The 20,432-nt window shown below is 36.7% G+C and overlaps 2 protein-coding genes across 2 annotated transcripts in view; one reads left to right on the top strand and one right to left on the bottom strand.

Annotated features, from left to right (window-relative positions):
• The window catches only part of LOC129787507 (C2 domain-containing protein 5), a 970,947-nt gene that overhangs the window by 258,191 nt on the left and 692,324 nt on the right, over positions 1-20,432 (bottom strand). The gene's annotated exons all lie outside the window — the stretch shown is intronic.
• The window catches only part of LOC129787647 (cardioacceleratory peptide receptor), a 67,747-nt gene that overhangs the window by 36,848 nt on the left and 10,467 nt on the right, over positions 1-20,432 (top strand). The window contains exon 4 of the mRNA XM_055823379.1: positions 19,294-19,429. Coding sequence (XP_055679354.1) covers positions 19,294-19,429 — 136 coding nt within the window. The remainder of the gene's footprint in view (positions 1-19,293; positions 19,430-20,432) is intronic.

Below are 20,432 nucleotides of genomic sequence, written 5' to 3'. Positions count from 1 at the left end.
CGTGAATTTCCAATCAATTTCCGGGAAATGGAAGGTGCAACGGATAGAATTAATTTTATTTACGAAGACATTGCGTATCAGGGAAAATATGCAGAGAATTTCCTTCATTTCCCCGCCCAAAAGGGGGTGGGAGGAATCTCCCATTTTCCACATATAATCGATTTTTTCTGCACACACATGATGGGGTTCTGTAAATGAGGAGAACTCACCCCTTGTTGTGCGGGCACCACCCACAAATGAGGGCTTTTCGCGATGATAAAATTGACACTTTAGAGGCGCTTTGGAAGTATCTCATATGAGCTAACATTGCATATTTTCTGATCTTAAAATTACTTTCTCCCCTCACCCACTCACAACCACCCCTTTCCCACCCACCCACACACACACCGAGATTGGTGGATTTTATGCTGCGCTACTACGCACAAGAACATAATGGTGTTTGCAGCACAAGAGAGACACGTTACATTTATTTTTGCCCATTTCTCTCGGCAGAGCATTTTACATATTTATGTCATTCATCACGTCATAATTGTCACATAAAAGTGTCAGAAGCTACCCGAACGAGACAGTGTTTAGTCTGTCGTAAAAACAATGTGGTGTCGAATTGCATCGTAAATGTTTTGCAAGAAAAACGTAACCCACGGAAGATGTTGGTGGTTCGTGGGCGGTCGCCTTCAACTCCGCATTTGACTTGCGGAAGGTTGAGGAATTGTTTGCCGGTCCATTATCAGCAGACAATTCCATGAAAAGGACAAAATTCTCAAGGGGGTTGTCAGTTTAATCACAGGGGGTTGCTTCAGGAATTATATACATTTAGTGGAAAACAAGTCATAGTTTTTTTTTATTAAAAACCATTGAAGTTAAAGAAATATTGCGTCCTTCAAGGTAATTTCTAAACATAATTTTTGGAATGAGCGAAACTTATAAAGAACCAACGAAACAATAAAAATCTGTTAAAGGTTTTATATGATGTTTAACGAACTTTAGCTTTTTGTAAAATATTTTGAAGATATGAAACATTCATTGAAATATGAAAGAATAAAAAATGTACTGGTAAGCTGACCAAGCTTACGAGAGCTGTGTTTCTTTCAGTGTACCAATTTTGTGAGAGCAAACTATAACGCGAATTAATTTAAATACGCGCAAAGTCGGGAAAAGTTGAAAATTCATACCCTAAGAAATCTTTAGAAGGCTATATCTCGAGAACGGATCCATAGATTTTCATAATTATTTTTTTTTGTTTGAAAGGTCTTGAAGTCAGCTATAACATCGAAAAATGAAAAAAATTATGTCACCATTTTCGAAAAATTCGAGTTCGAAATTTTCGAAAACTTTGTTTTTGACTTTAGCGCCTCTTGCGGTCATTTCTCGAAGTTGCAATGTTCTAGACATTTGTAGGGTTTCACGACATTTTTTACAACATATAAAAATTTCAGACCTCTAGCTATAATAGGGGCTGAGATATAGCGAAAACAAAATTTTGAGGTTATTCAAAATGACGGACGGAGGGGTGGGGGGTAAAATTTGACATCATAATCGGATTTCTTCAGGTCGATATTTAAACTTTGCCGTTTACCGCAAGTCTCTATCTATCACCGTTCTCTTGCAATTCAAGTTTAAGATCCGGCCGGACGGACGGACGGCCGGCCGGGAAAAATTTTTTTTGGCGCATACGTTTTTTGGAATGTGGGGACCCTAATTTGTGCTCATCCCAAGTTTGAGCCCGATCTGACGACTTTCGATTTTGCTCGGTAAACAAAAGCTGTGTCTGAAAGCTACACAGCTAAAAGTTGATTCATGAAACAATATAAAATGTTTGCGAAACAATAACACGTTTATTTGAATCAGTTTAACTCTTTCGCGTCCAACGTGAAACATAAAAACATTGAAACATGCATTCTTTTATCTTGATATTTATTCTGTGGATGTTTTCAGAGAACTTTTCTCAGTCAGAACGTCTTCTTTGACCCCCCTCTTTGTAATTTGTAAAACAATTAAATTCATAAATAATTGGAAAAATAAAATGTTTCACGTTTGGGAAATGCTAAAGGGTTAAATAATTTTATTTTTCCTTCTTTTTTTTTAATTTGTAGAGCTGTTGCATTCCTTAAAGATCCATTATCTTAAATTTTATTTATTTTTGTCTTAAGTTTTGCATCCTCGAAACATATTTTTTAATTCTTAAATCAAATTAGTATTTTTACGAAACAATTCAAGATATTTTGTATTATACTAACTATTAAAAAAATCATTTCTTTTTATTTCTTTAGAATAAAAAAAAATCTCAAAACTTTTTCTTAGAATTAAAGCTTTTTAATTAAAAAAGAAGGCAAATGTTGCATCAATGAGTAGCCCTTTTTATGCCAAACTTCTCGGCGACATGATAGCATGTGGTGTTGCAAAATGCTATATACAAAGAAGGAAGTCAAAACGACGGCAGAAAAGAGGATCCCACCAAAACACAGAGAGAGAAAAAGAGTGAATAGAATCACAATGATTTTCGCATGTCGCCGAGCTTTGGAACAAAAAAAAAGCCCACCCCCCTTTTGTGCTTTTAGCGAGAAATAAGCTGCCACAGAAAAAAGCGGAGCAAAGCAAATTCCACTAATTTAAAATCCGCACCCACTTTGCTCAACCATAAGCCACGACGAGGACACGAACAAATGGTCCGTCCGGAAGTTTGCTGAAGGAAAAGCTCTCGAGGGTGAAAAAATTGACTACCAAAAGCTCCGCTAATTGTTTCGTTCTCCCACTACGCACTGCGTTGTGATTTTTTTGTCACCCCCAGGGTATATTTTGCCTTCCGTTGACGGGCTCAACGAACTTTTCTCTGACTGTGGTTATGGATATCACTACACCAACCCATCCACCCTCTCGTTTGGGTGCGTGGATGGGGGGCATATTGATTTTCCCATCTGAAAGGAAAGGGCTCCCCTATTCTACTACATTTCACGTATTAAAAGACTTTGCTACAACACAGTATTTGTGCACAATCGGAAGAATGCCACAAGACGATGTCACGCACAATGATTTTGTTATTGAGGATGACGAGTTTCATTTTCATCGCAAATTGAATCTCTCGGCAGTTTACATTTTCGACAACACCATAGGACGACCGTGGAAGCCACGGAAGCAAATGCGGGGGTGTGGGAGACAAGATAGAATTGGGGTATGAGCAGCCTATTGAAATACGTAATTTTGGTGTTTTTCTTCCACTCTTCCGCCACTTTTTCCCTCCCCCATTCAGCGCCCTTCCGGAAATGCCACGCGGGATTCTAAAGACACCGTGGAGGGGGGAAATGGGAAAAAATTGGTAGAATTACGGGGGAACATAACTTTTTATGTGCCCTTCTAATGAATCTCACAATATTTCTGTAAATTAAATTTCGCGCTTCATTCGATCCGCTTTCTTTGCCATGCAGATTCCCCTTTGACCCCCGTTGAGGCTAAAACTTTATTTTTTCACCCCGAAAATGTTTGAATATTTTTAAAGTTTTCCCGAAAGCTCTGCTGGAGTTTTATCATTTTGTGTGGGTGGAATGTGTTGCGTGTAAATTATTGGAGCTATAATTTACACGCGTGTCAACGTCATGAAGTAATCTAGAAAGCTTCACTGAGCTTCCGGCAAAAAAGAAGTCAAATTCCTTCCTGCCAAAAAGTGAGAGCAAATTTACAGCTTTCATGGATAGAAGTGATGTCAATCATCAAGGGGAAGTGATTGGCATGTCTTAGGGATGAATGTACTGTAAAATGTACAAGAAATTGAGAATTTTTGAGGAAATATTCTTACAGTTTTTTGTCTTTAATTTCTTGTATTTTATATCCAGGTACATCTTAACACATGCAATTGAAGTTAATCCAGGTGAAATTTAATGAAAAAAAAAACTGCTAGAATTGTGTAATTTCCAAAGTTTAAATGGGTAATGTCTAAAAGTTTCAATTTCTAGTACTTTTCTCATTTTTCTTGCATCATAAGAATTTTCTTGCAGTCTTTGCATTTTTTGTTACATGCTCAAAACATGAAGATGACATATTCTAGCAGTTTTTATTTATATAATTTAATAGTGAATTATGATCAGTTACTCCTTATATTTACTTCAGGAGTTATGAAAAGATTACAGTCGTGTCTGCGTAGTAGGACCATCGTCAAGAAAAGTTCTCCGCGGTAAAACGGCTTCAGAATAAGGAAATTTGCCTCCAGAGTGGGACAATTAGTACTATTGGAAAGGCAGCATACTAATTGTCCCACTCTGGAGGCAAATTTCCTTATTCTGAAGCCGTTTTACCGCGGAGAACTTTTTTTGACAACGGTCCTACTACGCAGACACGACTGTAAATTCTTTTTCTAGCAGTTTGAGCGTTTTTAACCCTTTATTTATAAATTATAGCAATTTTTAAGTTTTGCAAAACTATCGCTTTTTCTGTATTTTTAGCTCTTTCTTTACCTATTAAATTTTTATGTAACAACTAATCACTCTGACACGTAATGGGACAATAAAATCTAGCAGTTTTTTGTTATAAAAAACTGCTAGAATTTTTCCGCCAAACATATCTACATTTTGACTTACATTTTAACAGCTTTTCATGCAATATTTCGTCCTTCTTGCACTCTTATACCATTTTGCATATTTTCTAGCAGTTTTTGAACTTTTCTCCAACGTTTATTTATATCCATATTATATCCATATTTATATATATATATATGTATATATCCAACAAAATTTAACGATTTTTTTTTGTTCATACTCATTTTTTACAATTGTTTCCTAATTTTATTATATATTTTTTTTAAATTCAACAATTCTTAACGCCCTTGCAAAATACTTTGCGTACATTTTTCCAAAAATTCTTCCCACGTTGTCGTTTTGGAGAAATATTTCTTTAGGAAGTTTGGGGAAGAAAAGTGTTCAATTTGAACGCCGTTAGGTCGTCATTTATTTGGGGAATTGAACATGCAAATTTATTGCTTGAACGCTTCGGGATTGGTGGGGTGGTGGAATTTAATAAAGGTCACTCACTCACGCCTGGCATTCCCTCTGAGTCCATCGGGGAACAGTTTTTTAATTTAAAATTCCCCAGTGAGGGTGTAAATTTCCCACCCCAAACCATCCCCAAGACAAGGAGTGATTTAGCTGCCGAAGAAGCACGTTGTTGTGAATGTGGAGCGACAATTTTCCACCTCTTTGGCTCTCGGCATTTTCAGGGAGAATGCGTATTAATTGTTGGGAATTTATTGCCAATGCCTGCCTGGGCATGGAGGCAATCACGCAAGGCGGAAGGATGCCATCCTGGAGGAGGAACAATTTTGTTGTTCCGGGAATTTCAATTAGTCAAAAAATAATTTTAAATCACGCGGAATTTCATTTTGAAAAATGACTCTTTATCCCCCAAAGACGGAGGATTTTATGTTGGTGACTGATGAGGATGAGCTTGTAAGATTTTACTCATTTGTCTCCGTGATTTTGCACAAAAAATAGTACTCTCCCCATCTCCCTTGAGTCAATATAAACAGTGAATATGGAAGTTAAATAAAGTGCTGCGGAGTATATTAATTCTTTCTGGCGCAATTCATCTACAACATTGCCTTTCCGGGTCACGAAAAGCAGGAATGAAGGAATCCACACAGCAATGCTTTTGCGCTTCCCAAAAGAGAATACGAGCTTATCCCTAAGGAAAGTGCTTCTGCTGACATAATTCCTTCATGCTCTGATTGCCAGTGGAGGCGCTATTTGAAAATTACCTAATTTTTAGAGAAAGATCTTCTGGCAATCATCATAACAATTTTCAGGTCACTAACCCAAATTTGTGTCATGATAAAGAATTTTTATGCAGATGGAGATTATTGGGGACTGAAAGTTGTCACAATTTTTTTTCTCTTCTTCATGCCTTTGCCATGTCTTTCCATTTAGTTTTACTCCTCAGCAGTTTGGCTAAAAAGGCACACAGACCCCAGCATCATGTCTCCATCATCAACATAAATCAGCAAAGAAATTTTATTTATGATGTTTTCGCGCATCGTGCCCACCAAATTTGATAATAGGGGCACTTCCGTGCAAGATGTTGACTTTTGTGCCAAACCTTGGAAGGAGGTTATGGTGTGGCGAGTACGAGGTTGTGTTCCTTCAGATATTTTCCGTAATAATCATTGATTTATTTCCTGCAGATAGTCTTGAAAATAGACACGTTTAAAAATATTCGTTAGGGGTTGATCATTGAGCTTTTTTGTCTTATTTGAAAGCTTTCTCACCTAGCTTTATAAACAAATTTAAATTTAATCTAAATTACTTTTATTTGAATAGAAACAAAAGGAAAATTCGTCCTTCAATTAACACTATGCGAGCTTTCGAGGCTGCCATTCAGTCTAAATTTTCAAAAACCATCCCTTTAATCCAAGCATAACGACCCTTTTACGGTGTTGTACGTGAATTAATGAAAAAACTTTTCCCTTCAAGTTGACCGAATTAAATGTGCCAAATTCACTGCCAGAAATGACCTAAATAATGGGGTGCCCCCTTGAAATATTTCTCAATGAACACCTCCCAAACCATGGAAGAATCTCCATTCTATTTTTGGCAGCATTACATCCGAGCAATGATAATTTTTGCCTTTCACTTCCTCGGTGTCCGGGCATTCACGGAATTCCTTAAGCCAGTGCGAATGTTTTCGGAAATGGAACACCCCTCTTCATTCCTTTAGCTTTGTTCTGCTGGCACCATCAGATGTACGAAATTCTTGGCGTGTTTTGCAATGAATTCCTCAACTAGAGAGACGCTAATTTCCACCTGGGACACTGAGGGAAAGAGTGGTGCGAATAAAACGTGCATTGGCCACGGCACCAGAGCGCGTCATCGTAAAAAAAAGAGAGATACATGAATGAGTGGCATTCCATTGATACACAGTCTGGTGGAAGTTTTTTTTTGTAGATGGTTTAAGGCGCAAAATATTATGGCAAATGAAGTCCATCGGCTGGTTGCATGCACGCATACCGAATGACTGCGATTTGGCTGCATCATCATCGATCACCAAAGATGTGTTACCACCTGAAATGTCTGAGACAGGTACAAGTATTTAATTACACATTCGCAGCAAAGGATTCCATATTTGATGCATCGATAAACACACAACAAGTGTTTTCCTCACTTTTGCTCAAAACCACTCGCACCCAGCCCCCAGGCTCTCCTCACCCGGGCTGCTTCAATGCCATAAAAGACGCTACATCGACGTGTGGTACAGCACCCCGTTGGGTATCTTTTTTTTTCTTCTTCTTACCTCTACCTACAGCCAGATTCTGCATAGGGAAGAGTGCAGCAGACACTTTGCTGAGAGATATCAAAAATTGCACCACACTGTTGGGTTTGTGTCTCATGTTTTCGCTTTAATAGGAGTTTTCGTTGATTAATGGAGATAAAATGAGGTATTTACATTTGAATGGGAAACTATGAAGCTATTTCAATGCTCCTGAAATTTTAGATTCAGGATAAAATGGTGGAAAAAAGATTTATTTGTTGAGATTCGAACCGAAGGCTTTTGAGTTATTAGATCAACGTGCTGATTATTATACTACTACTTTGGGTAAAATTTACTTACTACGTCTGGTTTTATTAATCTGATTTCTAAGCTAAACTTAAGATTTCAAAGCTAGTTTGAAGTTTTTTTAAAGCCTGGTTTAAGTTTTTAAAGGTCAGAATTTAACCCTTTCAGGTCTATTGGGTCATACGCTGACCCAAAGACTCGATTTCAAAAATATTTCATTTTGTGTCGAAAATGTCTTATTTAAGCTCAAAAGAACCAAAAAAAAAATATTTTTATTTCAGTCTAAAAATAATTCGCTAGACTGATCGCGGACCTGAAAGGGTTAATATATATTTTTTATCCAGAAATTCTGGACCAGAAAAAGTTCAAACGGCATTTGAATTTCTGAATCAAAAAACTTTTCAACCTTTCCTGCAAAATTTCAATAAATATTTCTTGGTAATTTCATGTAAAATAAAACCATGTGCGATGTGCGATACCCACCTGTTGGCTTGTTTTAGTAATACTCAACTTGTGCTGGACTAATTTGTACAAAAAGAGAGAGAAAGGTGTACGAACTTTTTGTGGCAGCTTCCTGACAACTTTGTCACATCATTGGCAAGTTGTTTGGACTGAGATGACAAAAGACATGAGCAAGAGATTGACTACCAAGTGCGTGGCAACATCCCTTAAATGTAGCCATTCAGTTGGACAATTTACATTCCTATCTGACCTCTAGAATCTCAATGTTGCCGTGTGTCGGTCGCTCCTAAATCAACCTCTTATACACACGGTCTCCCCAGTAGGCAGCACAAATGATCTCCTCGCTCATGCTGTGCCAATTCAGCGTATGAGGAGGGAGTATGGTGAAAGTTTTCTCTGTGCGCTGAAGAATAAATAAAAGGAAATGAGGCAAACTTCCACTTGGTATCCCTTTTTCTTGGGAGAAAAAAAAATTCCTCCGTGCCGAGCAACACCAACGAGTGACATATAAAAATCGCCCATAATCTGCTTCCAAGTTGCCATTTCCTCACACAGAGCATGTGAAAATGCCGAGATGAAGAGCCCTTCTTCTCGTGATGGACACGAGGCAGAGACACCATCGCGTCATACCCTCTATTTTTATTTATTTCACGATAATAACTTTTATTTGGTGCGTATGACGTCATAAACTCAGTGATTCGAGTAAAATCCTCGAAGAGAAGATGCCCCCGAAATTCAATGTGGGCGAACCACGCACCACCTCCCCCTTACAATGGGCAGTGGAGGTTGGATGAACCATAAGGAACAACACGAGAAGAGACATAGAAAAGCTAGCGAGATAAAAAAGAAGAGCTTTCAGGAGTGGGTTTGAATGGCGCAAGAGATCTCCATTACACAAAAACACGTGCTTCAGTGGGTGAGGAAGAAGAAGGAAAAAACAAGAAAGTGAATTATGAAAAGAATAAAGAATCCCCCACATATATAGTTCCCTCCTTTTATGTGCAATAATTACCATTAACCCTGAGTTCAAAGTTCAAACTCAGGCGCATTTTCTTCTAACGTGGGAAGACACGTACACGGAGTTTAGGGTTGAGGATTAAATTGTGAATGCACTTTTCCATTTCATTCCTGAACTCTTGCATAAGAATAGGGATATTGGAGCTTTGGGGGAGCTTTAGCACGAGATATAGTGGCTAAATGTAATTATTCTAAAATTGTTTATAGAAGGGTTGTGTTGGATGGATTTAAATTGGAAATTAGAGCTTAATTTAGAAAGGTTTTGTGGATTTGAAAGCTCGATTTAAATATTAGATTGAGAAGAGGATTGTCTTGAACTCTATAAAGGAATTTAAATTCGTTTAGCTTGATTTTTCTCTTTCTCTTCGAACGAAACGATAATTAAGCATGAATTAATTACTTATTAAATAATTTTCAAGAAAAAATTGAGAGCTTTTATTGAGATTTTTATATATTTTAATTTTACATTTTGTTTTAGATTTTATTTAATTGAATTTAATTGGGTCAAAACGCAGGATCTGACCTCTTTTGAAATTCCTCGTTTATTATTTTTGCTACGTTTCGAAATTTTATTTCTCCTTCATCAGGCCTACAATCACATTGTGGACAATATTTTTAAATTTACGTAATTTTTAACACTTTGAAATATTTTTTAAAGAATAAATATAATAAAAATTCTAATGATTTTATATAAATCTAGTTAAGACATTTACATTTTTATTTTTGAGATTAATTTGTTAACAATTTTTTGGAAAATATGACTCCCCCAACATTGAAGCTTTTTTTAAAGCTTTTTATTTATTTTATGCTTCAGACAACACTGAAAATACCTTAAGCCAAAATTGTAGTTTTTATGATTTAAACCAACATTCAGCAGAAAAGTTATTATTTTTATTTTTTTCAAATAAATCTATTAAAAGGTTTTAAAATTATATTATTTTCATAATTTGACTTTTTAAGGGGCTTCCAGCATAATTTGCTTTCTATCTTTATACTTCTCCTGCAAGCTTTCAAGCTAAATGTGAAAGCTCAATCAAAGGATATTCAATGAAAGTTCTTTTTAATCATGAATTAAAATTATTCTATAGCTATGATATTCTCCTGCAAGAATCATGATTCAAAGAAAAATTTACTTAAGAATAAATTGCATAAAAAATCAAACTTGTGAGTTTCTTGGCAAACGAAGCAAAATGCTCGCTCAACCATCACGTTGCATTATTATGAAAGTCATGCAGAATTAATAATTGTGTCGGATAAAATGACAATGCCCGCCTCATCGTTAGACGTGATTGAAATTTTTTGTGTGTGTCTATTAAATAGGCATTAGAAAGAAATAATAATGATGTATTCCACGCAGTGTTGCTGAACCTTTAGCTGCCTCATTAAAACTTTCAGACGTGGCTGCAAATGAATGCAATTAGTACGAGCATAAGAGAGTGCCAGGTTCGAGTGATTAAAATATTAATTTTTTCTTCAAGTGAACTCTAATGAAAAGGAACAGGGAATGGGCTTTGGGGGGCAGGTAATATGATGTGCAGGGTGATTGTTTTTTTTTAATTTAAGCTGTAAATTGTGAATGGGAATGGGCAGCTGGATTGCGCGGTGTGTATTGTTGTGGGAAATGTGAGTGTTGTGTGCAGAGGTAGACACAACCCAACCCCCGCTGTATTTGCTTGTTCCACCGGCGCAATTAAAAGGCCATATAACAAAGTACAAGATATTTAATTACACCCTGTCTAGTGGGATTGTATGTAATTGAAAAGACAACAAACCATAGCCGGAGTAAATGGGAAGGTATGCCGCGTGTTTCTGTGGCCTCCCTTTAGGCCATCTCCAACCGTTGATGCCGCAAATGATTGTGATATTACAAATCACTTTAATTGCAATTGCCCATGAGAGTTGGAATTTATTTTGATATGATTTGCAAATGCGTGACGCGAATGCGTGGTCCAGGGGACGCAAAGCGGGAAGCCAACCCCATAAAATATTCATAGAGAGGAGAGCGCGAGAGGGACTTAAATTTGACTGTCTCTGGCGGTTTGAAGTCATATTTTAAAATGAGGTCCACAACAGGAGGGCCCAGCACACGGTGGACATTCCTGGATGCCCTCACACCTCAATGTCTTTCGCATTTCTCAAAGTCGTGGCAAGAGGAACGCCTTCCCGGTGATTGCGTCGGGAGGCGTAAATTAACTTGAAATTTAATTTTAACTCTCACGGCATGGATGTCTTACGTCCACGATGCCTACCTATATGCTGCACATCAAATTGCAACACATAGAAAAGCCCCATAGGGTTGCCCCTTACCTTCCCCACCCACACAATCATCCGCACAATTTCTTCCGCGCCAAGAGGCGTCCAACTAATCCCGTGAGGGATGAATTTTATTGCCGAATTTTATTGGCGACACAGAAAAGCACTTTATTAGCGAAATGGAGGCAAAATATTCCGTTCCGTGGAATTCCATAAAGAATATGAGCCAATAAAGGGAAATATATATATGGCAGATTTCGCATAGTGCTGGTTTAAAGTGAGAATTTTATGTGATTATGCCTTTTGGGATTAAGGAAAAGAACAATAAAATTTTAATTTTATCGAATAAATTATTAAGCAAAAAGTTATTAAAATTGACGTGAAGAAATGAGAATTTTGATATTCCAAAGTTAGATTGTCTCATTCGCTATGATTGAAATTCTTGCCGTTAGGAGCACTGTTAAATTTTTATTAGTTTTCATATTTTTTTCTAAAATTTATAGTTTTATTTATATTTTTAAAAAATCATAGAATTATTTTTCTTCGATTTGTAATCAAAACAATTTATTTATTTTCGAATTTTATCATACGTCTATCGTCGTCTTAGTAGGTACCTACTAATTGAATATAATTTACCTGCGATTAAAAAGGTAGAATAGGTTTTTATCTAAATACTTTGTCCATCAAATAAAGTCTGAAAGCTTTGGTGTAAAAAATCAAAAGATAAATAAACAAAAAATATAAATAAATTCATCTCAAAAACATAATTTGCCTAAAAGCATATTTTAATAGAATTCCTAAAATTCATTTTTTTCATAAAATTCGTTTATTGAAACAATATTTATTTCCAGATTTTTTATACAATTCCACAATGACTTTCTCTCATTAATTACAAATCTTTCTGCAAATAGAAAAACAAAGAAATATCTTATTAATTATTCTGCAAACATAACAAATTTTTTTCTTGAAGATTTCTTCTAATCATATTAAATATTCCACAATTATTCAAGATTTTATCATCAAAGTCCAACCAACCTCTTTATTAATTATTTTTAATTAAACCTTCTATGCAACTTTAAAAGAAAATCAATCTACTTCTCAACAACAACTCACTTGCTACAAAAAAAAATTATCCAAGCATCATCAATCATTGTGAATGGTAGCGCGATAAAAAGTACTTACACGCCCCTTTAATATGTGCGTGATTTCCGTATTTACATACAATGCACTTAAATGCAAATAAAATATATTTTTCCTGCTGTATCAAATTTAATTATCAAAGGACATTCAGTCACTTTTCACCTCTTTTTCCTTCCGAATAAATAAATATTTTTCCTGCAATTTCCGCTCTAGACGGGTGATTCAGAATTCACACAATCCTTTTTTGGGGAGATTTTATTGTACGCCCATCATTTTGCCTTATTTTGGCAATGCGATATCGAATGCGATTGTATTATATATTCATTGAATGCATATTTTTCGCGACGGCGTGCACGACAAATTTCTACATGAGTGACTTAGCAGCCAGCAAAAATAACCAAATTCGTATTTAAGAATTGGCGGAGACACTGAGAAAAAAAAACAGAGGGAAAAGAAGAAGACCGAAGAACGTATTCACTGTCAATGGACTCCAAATATAATCTGATCAGATCAAGAAATCTCTTGGTGCTTCTTTTTTCTTGCTTTTGCGTCTTTCGCCATGGTGTTCGGCATTGCCTCCACAATGAATTGGTCGCCCAGTGTGCGTTCGGTCCCCCCTGCCCCCAAAAAAGAGGAGATTTAATCCACGCTGCCAATTCACCACCACACCAGACAATTCGCAAATTCAAACAATGCGCCCAACTTCCACAATTATTTTGCCGGGCTCCGTGCTGGATCACTTTCTGCTGCGTTCAGCAGCATTATTGGGACCAAGAGAAGTGGGAGCCAATAAAAATAAAGCAGGACGTCTAGTTGAGCAAACAACTAAAGCTCTAGGATGGAGGGGGTGGGAGAGTGAGTGTCCCACCCAACCCCCTTTGGGGTGAAATCGAAAAGAGCTTCTATATCGGAGGGTGAGTCAAAAGGGACAACAATAGTTAGGTGTCCCCCCATTCTCTTGCACAGAACTTCAATTCAATGAAACATTCTTTCCTTTGCATATCGAGCATGCACCATTATGACCAACTTCTTCGTCTTCCCCGCAAAGTCAATTCACCTTCTCCGCCGAGTATCTTCTCTCTTGCATTGAATGACTTATTTATGGGTTTCCGATTTTCCTTGTGGTTCACGCTTAACACGGGATTCCCATGCAAAGTTCAAGAATTTGCTGAGAAAAGTCAATTTATATATTTCTTAGAGATCTAAATAGAGAAAAGCTCTGCAAAGTTGAATTCTGAAACTAATATTTATGTTAAGTCTTTAGAATTATATCTCGTTTAATTCGGGGTTTAATTTAACGAGGAAGCTTTAATGGTAAATAAATTAATCAATGTAATATTATCCAGAAGCTCTCTGCTGTAAATTCCATAAAAAAAAGAAAATAAATAAATTTTCAACTGACCAATTTTACAGCGAAAAAAAAAAGCTTCATCGGTTGTTCTTTGCATTCTTCCGCAAATTCCCAATTTGCGACATTCGATCGTCACAAAAAATGTATTTCATTGTCATTTTTTTTTCAGTAAAAAGATTCGAATTTTTATAGCCACATTTTTTCGCATAAATCTCATTCGCGGTCTCATAAAAATTTTTTCAGTGGCTTATTGGAATTTTTCTGCGGGGATGGGGATTTGTGTTTCGGTGGATTTGGGGGGTTTTTGTTGGAAAGCATCCAAACTGTGGAAAATGTTAATTCCACGCATAATTCTACGACCACACGCAGTCTCCAACATGTTAGTGCTAATTGAACGGTGAAAACCTTCAATTTTACACGTGAAATATTGTGTGTTAATTTAGTTATGCTCTGAGGTGAAAAACATCGTCGTGTGGCGTCAATTTAGATGGGAGATCATTGATTTTTTTGTTCAAACTTCGTGTAGCTATTTCAGCGTCTCAAGTCGCGTGCTAATGCGGACGGTGGATTGCTGGGAGGCCTGAAGCATTAAAAGCTCAATTTGACTTGCTGTGATACATAATTAATGCTAAAAAAAAAAGTTGAAAAGTTTTTTTTTTTTAATGTATTTTGATGGAAAATCATTCTTTAAATGGACTTATGTAAATAATATGAATTTAGTTTATATAGTTTGTATAGTCCGTTAAGGTTCTCATGTAGTTCCATAGGGCATGCCAAAATAAATTCAATTCAATTCAGCTCTCAAATTTAAAAAAAATTGAAAGGAATTTACTAGATTAGAAACATTTTTTAAAAAGCTTTTAACACATTAAAAAAAATTAGAACATATATTTAGTCGTATTTTACAACTCATAGTAGTTCTAATAAAACTCTAATATGGATTATGTGGGTTTAACAGAGTTAATCTGCGTATAAAGAGAACGTCGCAGCGTACCAAGTACAGTACTATCCCGCAGTGTGCACTCATTTTATGCAGCTTTAATGGTCTTACTGCAGAACATTGATTAATATAAAATTTATAAATGAATGAAATGAAATAAACAAAAGGATTAGGAAAATCCCACAATCGCATTTTTAAATGAAATTAAGAGAAAGGCTTAGAAATTGTAGAAAAAGCTTTGTAATTGTAAAAAAAAAGATATTTCTCAGAAATTTTCCTTTTATTTGTGATATTTTTTATTCAATTTCTTATTGAATTTCTTACTGAATTTATTTAATTTAAAATAATTAATTTCTCTCTACCTCACACTATTTAGGGATAAATGGGGCAAAATGGGGAAAGTGCAAGGGTTTAGAAAATGTCCTGAAAATGTATTTTCCCGTTAAGTTTGAGAGAAATCGTCTAAGACAAAGTTGTAGCCCGAAAAATTGCTATCAGAGAGTAAGATATATAATACAGTTGTCATGGGAAAACTCAGAAAAAATTATCTCCCAAAAATTCACCATTTTACCCCAGGTTCCTTTAATTTTTTCCCTTTTTATTAATAAATAATAAAAAATAAATAGAATAGAACACAGTTCAAACTAACTATATTTTATTAAATCAAAATAAATAAAATAAAAGAAATCATAGTAAGACTACATAAGAAGCCATACTCCGGGACTCAACTGTAAACATTCAAATAATATTCTACTTCCATAAAAACAATAGAGAGGAGAAAAATTGAAACATTCTGATGAAGATGTTGACAAATCATCTCATTGAGTGTGTCATCAGAGGCTCTAAAAGGCCACTTTAGTGGGAGAAAAGCAATTTTTCTACCCCAAGCAGTGTGAGAAAGAGATGAGATTTCTTATGAAATTTGGTGAAAAATTGAGCAATAAATAACCCACTCTCTGTGATTTCCCTCGTATAAAAGCCATTACAAAGGAGGAAAAAAATCAGGGTGGGTACTTGCTATGCAGAAAGGGATTTGAATAAATCAAATCGTTCGCAAACGTGTTCGGCACAACCAACAGCCAACAAGTGTAAAAATGTTTCAATAAAAACTTTTATTGACACGCTGGTTATGCTGGGCTATGTTGGTGGAAATCCACTCAATGGCATTTTGCAGATACACGCGCGTGCACTTCTGGGGTTGGAGGGTAAATTTGTGTGATGTGTTTGTGGAGCTATATGTGGGAGTTAGGGGTTTTAGAGATAGAGAGACTTTGTTAAATTCCCACATGTTGAAAATTCAAATGAATCTCATGCAATTTTCCATTTTACATGCGGGACAGGAGATTTTTCCTGGGAAGGAGTCTGTATGCTATGTGCATTTTAATTGCCGGTGAATGCCTGCAGGGGAAAAGCTTCCCTCTCGTTGTAATGAAATTCAGAGGAATATTTAATTTCCATTGCAAATGCCCTGAATTGAGCGTATCGTTTCTCATGACAGAAATTCACACACATTGTACGCAATTTATTTATAATATGCGAAAAGCAGCAGGAGGACGTCGACTTCCTAGGTCTTGGACGATGTATTTCTCTAATTGAATTATATTTCCGCTGTGATTGATTGACATTTGCGTGGCTTTTTTCTCCTCTTGCGCCTTTCGCGTAGACATGGCACATTGAACAGCTGGACGACAGCTTCTTGAGATGCGTCTTCTGACGATCTTCTGACCATCCACAAGGAGTTTAAGCAAAAGAGAGAGAGAGAGAGAGTGCGAAGAAGAAGTTTATCCATCCAGCTGCACTTGTTGTGGGAAATCTCAGGATTGGACGGCAATCTGTTGTCAATTTGTTGCAGAAATTGCTTTTCTTGGAAGACTCCCCCGAGGGAGAGAGCTTTGGCGAGCCAATCATGCCGCTTAATCATCAATTAGATAATAAATTATTTTGTTCCAACTATTAAAGAGAATAGATCTCAAGACAACACGAAGAAATATCTCAAAAGATTTCTTTCTTGTTATGCTCAATAAAATCCTCCAGAGGAATGAGAAAATCACGAGCAATCATACAAAATATCAATTGGCAAAATTGTTTCTCTCGAGATTATTGCAATATAAAAATCTGCAACATTTGAGACATTCTTAATTGACTCATTTGGAATGATGAAAGAGGCCAATTTATGGCTCCAATGTCCCGAACATCGGGAGGCGCATTCATCGGCCAAGATATGGGTGGTGTGTGCGCGCGCTCTAAAAAGGGCTGCCCGGCGATCTCAAACAGTAAAATTTTTATTCGCAATAAAATGTTTATTGCCGAAAAATAATATTTAATGATACGGCAGTCCATAAAGAGAGCCGGAGACTCCACCAGGGGAGAATCATTACATCAATTGATGGGTTCATTCGCGAAAGTGCATCCACGAGCCACAAACATTAATTGCCATGCTATTAATTATACAAACAAATTCCCTGTCATTTTTCCCCCATCTCTCATTTTTTTTTCCTTTTTCTCTGCCGCGTCTTCTTAAACATCTCCAATACATCTCTTTAGCGCTTACTTGGCGCGAGAAAAAATAATAAATCCCAGACCTTTGCCAATGTGGAACAGAAATAACGCAAAATGGGAGGAAAAGTGTGTGTGTACGCACAATTTTCCGCGCGCGCGGAAAAACCTGAAGAGTGCCACATTGTGCTGAACATGACGGATTATGGGCCAGGCATTGGGTCGTACGACGAATGGCATTCACAGACGCACAAATAACAAATGATACCCAGGCATGGGACTGTGGCCAAGGAATTTCGTCGCCTCACTTAGCAGAAAATAAATAGTGCCCAAAGTGATCTGACAAAGGGGTATTAATCTCTCGGAGCACCGTAATGGAAAATATTTGGCTTATTACCCGAAAATTATTCTTCATGTGACAACTTTCCAAATGAGAAAATAGACCAGAGAGATTAATTGAAAAGCCACATAAATGGGATATTTTCCTCCAAAAGACTTTTATTTCTTTTTCTATGAATTCATGTATTTATATAGGCAGGAAATATATACATAGGTAGGTACACGCGTTTGTACTGTTTAGTAAAGAGACAGAGTTTTGTAATTCAAGCTTGGAGGCTTAAGAGACAGAAATTCTCGTAATTTAAATAATAAAATATGTTTTAATGAAAGAAAAGTCGGAAAAGACATTTTAATTCTTTTGTAAATAAAATTCAAAGCAATGGATATTATTACGAAGAGGAAAACATGAGATTTATTTCAATTCTAATCCGCAATCATTGCAACCACGTGTTGTATCTAATGAAGCAAAGAATCTCATTATTGCGAGACTCAAAATTTCTCACAAACAGAGTTCATTTTATTAAATGTTTTGCACAGAAGAGATTCGAAGCATATATTTAATCGCTTCAAAGCTAAAATATAATATTTATTACAAATCATTTATTAAAAACTTGAAGAAATCTTTCAATTTTTGATGAAAGGTGTCAAGAAAACCTTTAAGGAAAAGAAAACTTCATTTTCAAGACTCTTAAAAGCTCTTCTTTATTAAAACATAATTTTTAACATATTCCTTCGACGAACTTGAAATAATTGAAATTCCCTGACAAACAATCAAAGAATTTTCAACAGTTTCATCTCCAAACAAACAGGTAGAAGAAGAAAATAAATTGAGAAGGAAAAACTCTTGAAAATCCTATGAGAAAATTTCAACAAGTCTATGCAATTTCTCCATGTTTCCGGCAACAAACACTTGTTCTACTCAAGTTCTATAGTGCTCCTTTCAGCATGTTCTTGTTGTATCGCTCTGTGAAATCTCTTAATTGAAAGTCAATTAAATATAATATTGAACATATTGAACTTATGATTAATTCGTTGAAGCGTCAATCAACTTTATGAGCATTAATATCCTTCCGCGTACAAATTCTTTGATCTTGTTACGAAATTTCGCGAGTTTGTGCTCGATGACCAGAATACCTGGTGCGGAAGTTATACCTGCAATGTACTTTGGATAAATTGGACGTACATCCAGGTAAACCCTTTGATGTTTCACGTCGAATTTAATTACATTTGCCACATTATCAGCATCGGGAATCGCACACATGTGGGGAACAATTTAATTCGATATGAGGAACAAGCCGCGTAAGATGGTGCTTTAATGAAGATACCACGCCACTATTTTATTGTCTTTACCCCCATACTCTGAATCTCTGAATTGAATGCCTTTGATATTGAAGGAATTGGAAAGGGAAAGGTGGGAGGAGAAGCATAAGATGGAGAGAAAAAAATCCGATCAGGCTGGATGGATGGGGCGGCAAAAAGGGATTGGAGGCAATTTTTCTATCACTCTCTCGAGATGCCTTTTTATGTGCGATTCTCTTTCAACTAACCAGTCAATCGGCAGCACCGAGCCATCAATCAACATTCCCTGTGGTGTGTTATTTTTATATCATGTCTCGAATGCTCCTCTTTATACCGTCTTTTGCTGTATAAAGAATAAGACAAGATGGATAACTTTTTGCTCTCGCATTGGAATCTCTGCAGTTCGTAGCCAGATGGATGGTGCAAAGTAAAAGGAATTCCTTTTCTTTTCTCCCTCTTGCAGATTGAGCAATTCACCGTGCTGTGGGTCCTCTTCACTGTCATCGTGCTGGGCAATTCTGCCGTCCTCGTGACGCTCTTCATGAACAAAACCCGCAAATCGCGCATGAACTTCTTCATCAAGCAGCTGGCCGTTGCAGGTGAGTTCCCATCCATCCACACTTGTTTCTCTTACCGATCTTTTCAATTTCAAAATCCCATCACATCGAGCATAAGCTCTTCGCGGGATGCATTTTTTCTCATCCCACATATGTATATTTTTGCATACATCCCGGCTACCCTGAGGGAGGAAGGAAATCAATTTCAATTCTTCGCGCACTTTAATTCGCAAAGCATCTGCCACCATCGCGGTTGGGTTTGTAAATTGAATACAAGCTCCAATACTCTTGGTTTCTCCACAAACTAATCCTTGGCGATTTTTCATGGTACCGTGTTCCCATGGATTAGCAGGAGTGAGCACTTTGTGGATTCCGGGTGGTGTACTCGTGAGCTTTTTCACCCGAAGAAGTTCGATTAATCAAACAATTAAGCACACTGCTGCGGGAAGATTATTTTGCTATGCGGGAAAAGCGAGAATTTTCTCCCGGCGGTAGAGGATAGCGCACAACTCAAGGGGTCAACGAATGACCTCGCACGCGGAAGTCACCCTGGAGGAGGAGGAGGAGAGGAAATCGAACAAAGTCATACTCCTCACAACAGCACTCCGTAATCCGTCGTCAATTTTGACTAATTCAGCTGCGAAGAGCCAGCTTGTCATGTCGTAAATCTCACGATATTTCTCTTTTGGGTTTGTGTTTCGTTACCCCCGCAGATATTTTATTACCACTTGACGATGTACTTTGAAACACCAGATAAAGGAGATTTTCGCTTGTTACACTCTCCTTTTTTTGCCACACGCTGATAAATCTATTGAATTACTCTCGCTCGCGTTTCACCATCTTCCACCCAAAAAAAAAAGACGAAAGAATTATTCCCAATTTCCGCCACTCTCTCGACACACATTTACAGTTTTCGCCAATGCTCTTCTACTTTTTTTCTTTCTTACATTCTGTGAGTAATGTTAGCAATAGGTGCTTTCTGAGAGGCGGGAAATTGCGTAAAAATAATGATGATTTTCTTAAAGAAATTCTCTTCAACATTTTT

The sequence above is a fragment of the Lutzomyia longipalpis genome, chromosome 1, assembly GCF_024334085.1.
Source record: "Lutzomyia longipalpis isolate SR_M1_2022 chromosome 1, ASM2433408v1".
Taxonomy (NCBI): Eukaryota; Metazoa; Arthropoda; class Insecta; order Diptera; family Psychodidae; genus Lutzomyia; species Lutzomyia longipalpis.
This window is presented reverse-complemented; position numbering and strand designations above follow the sequence as displayed.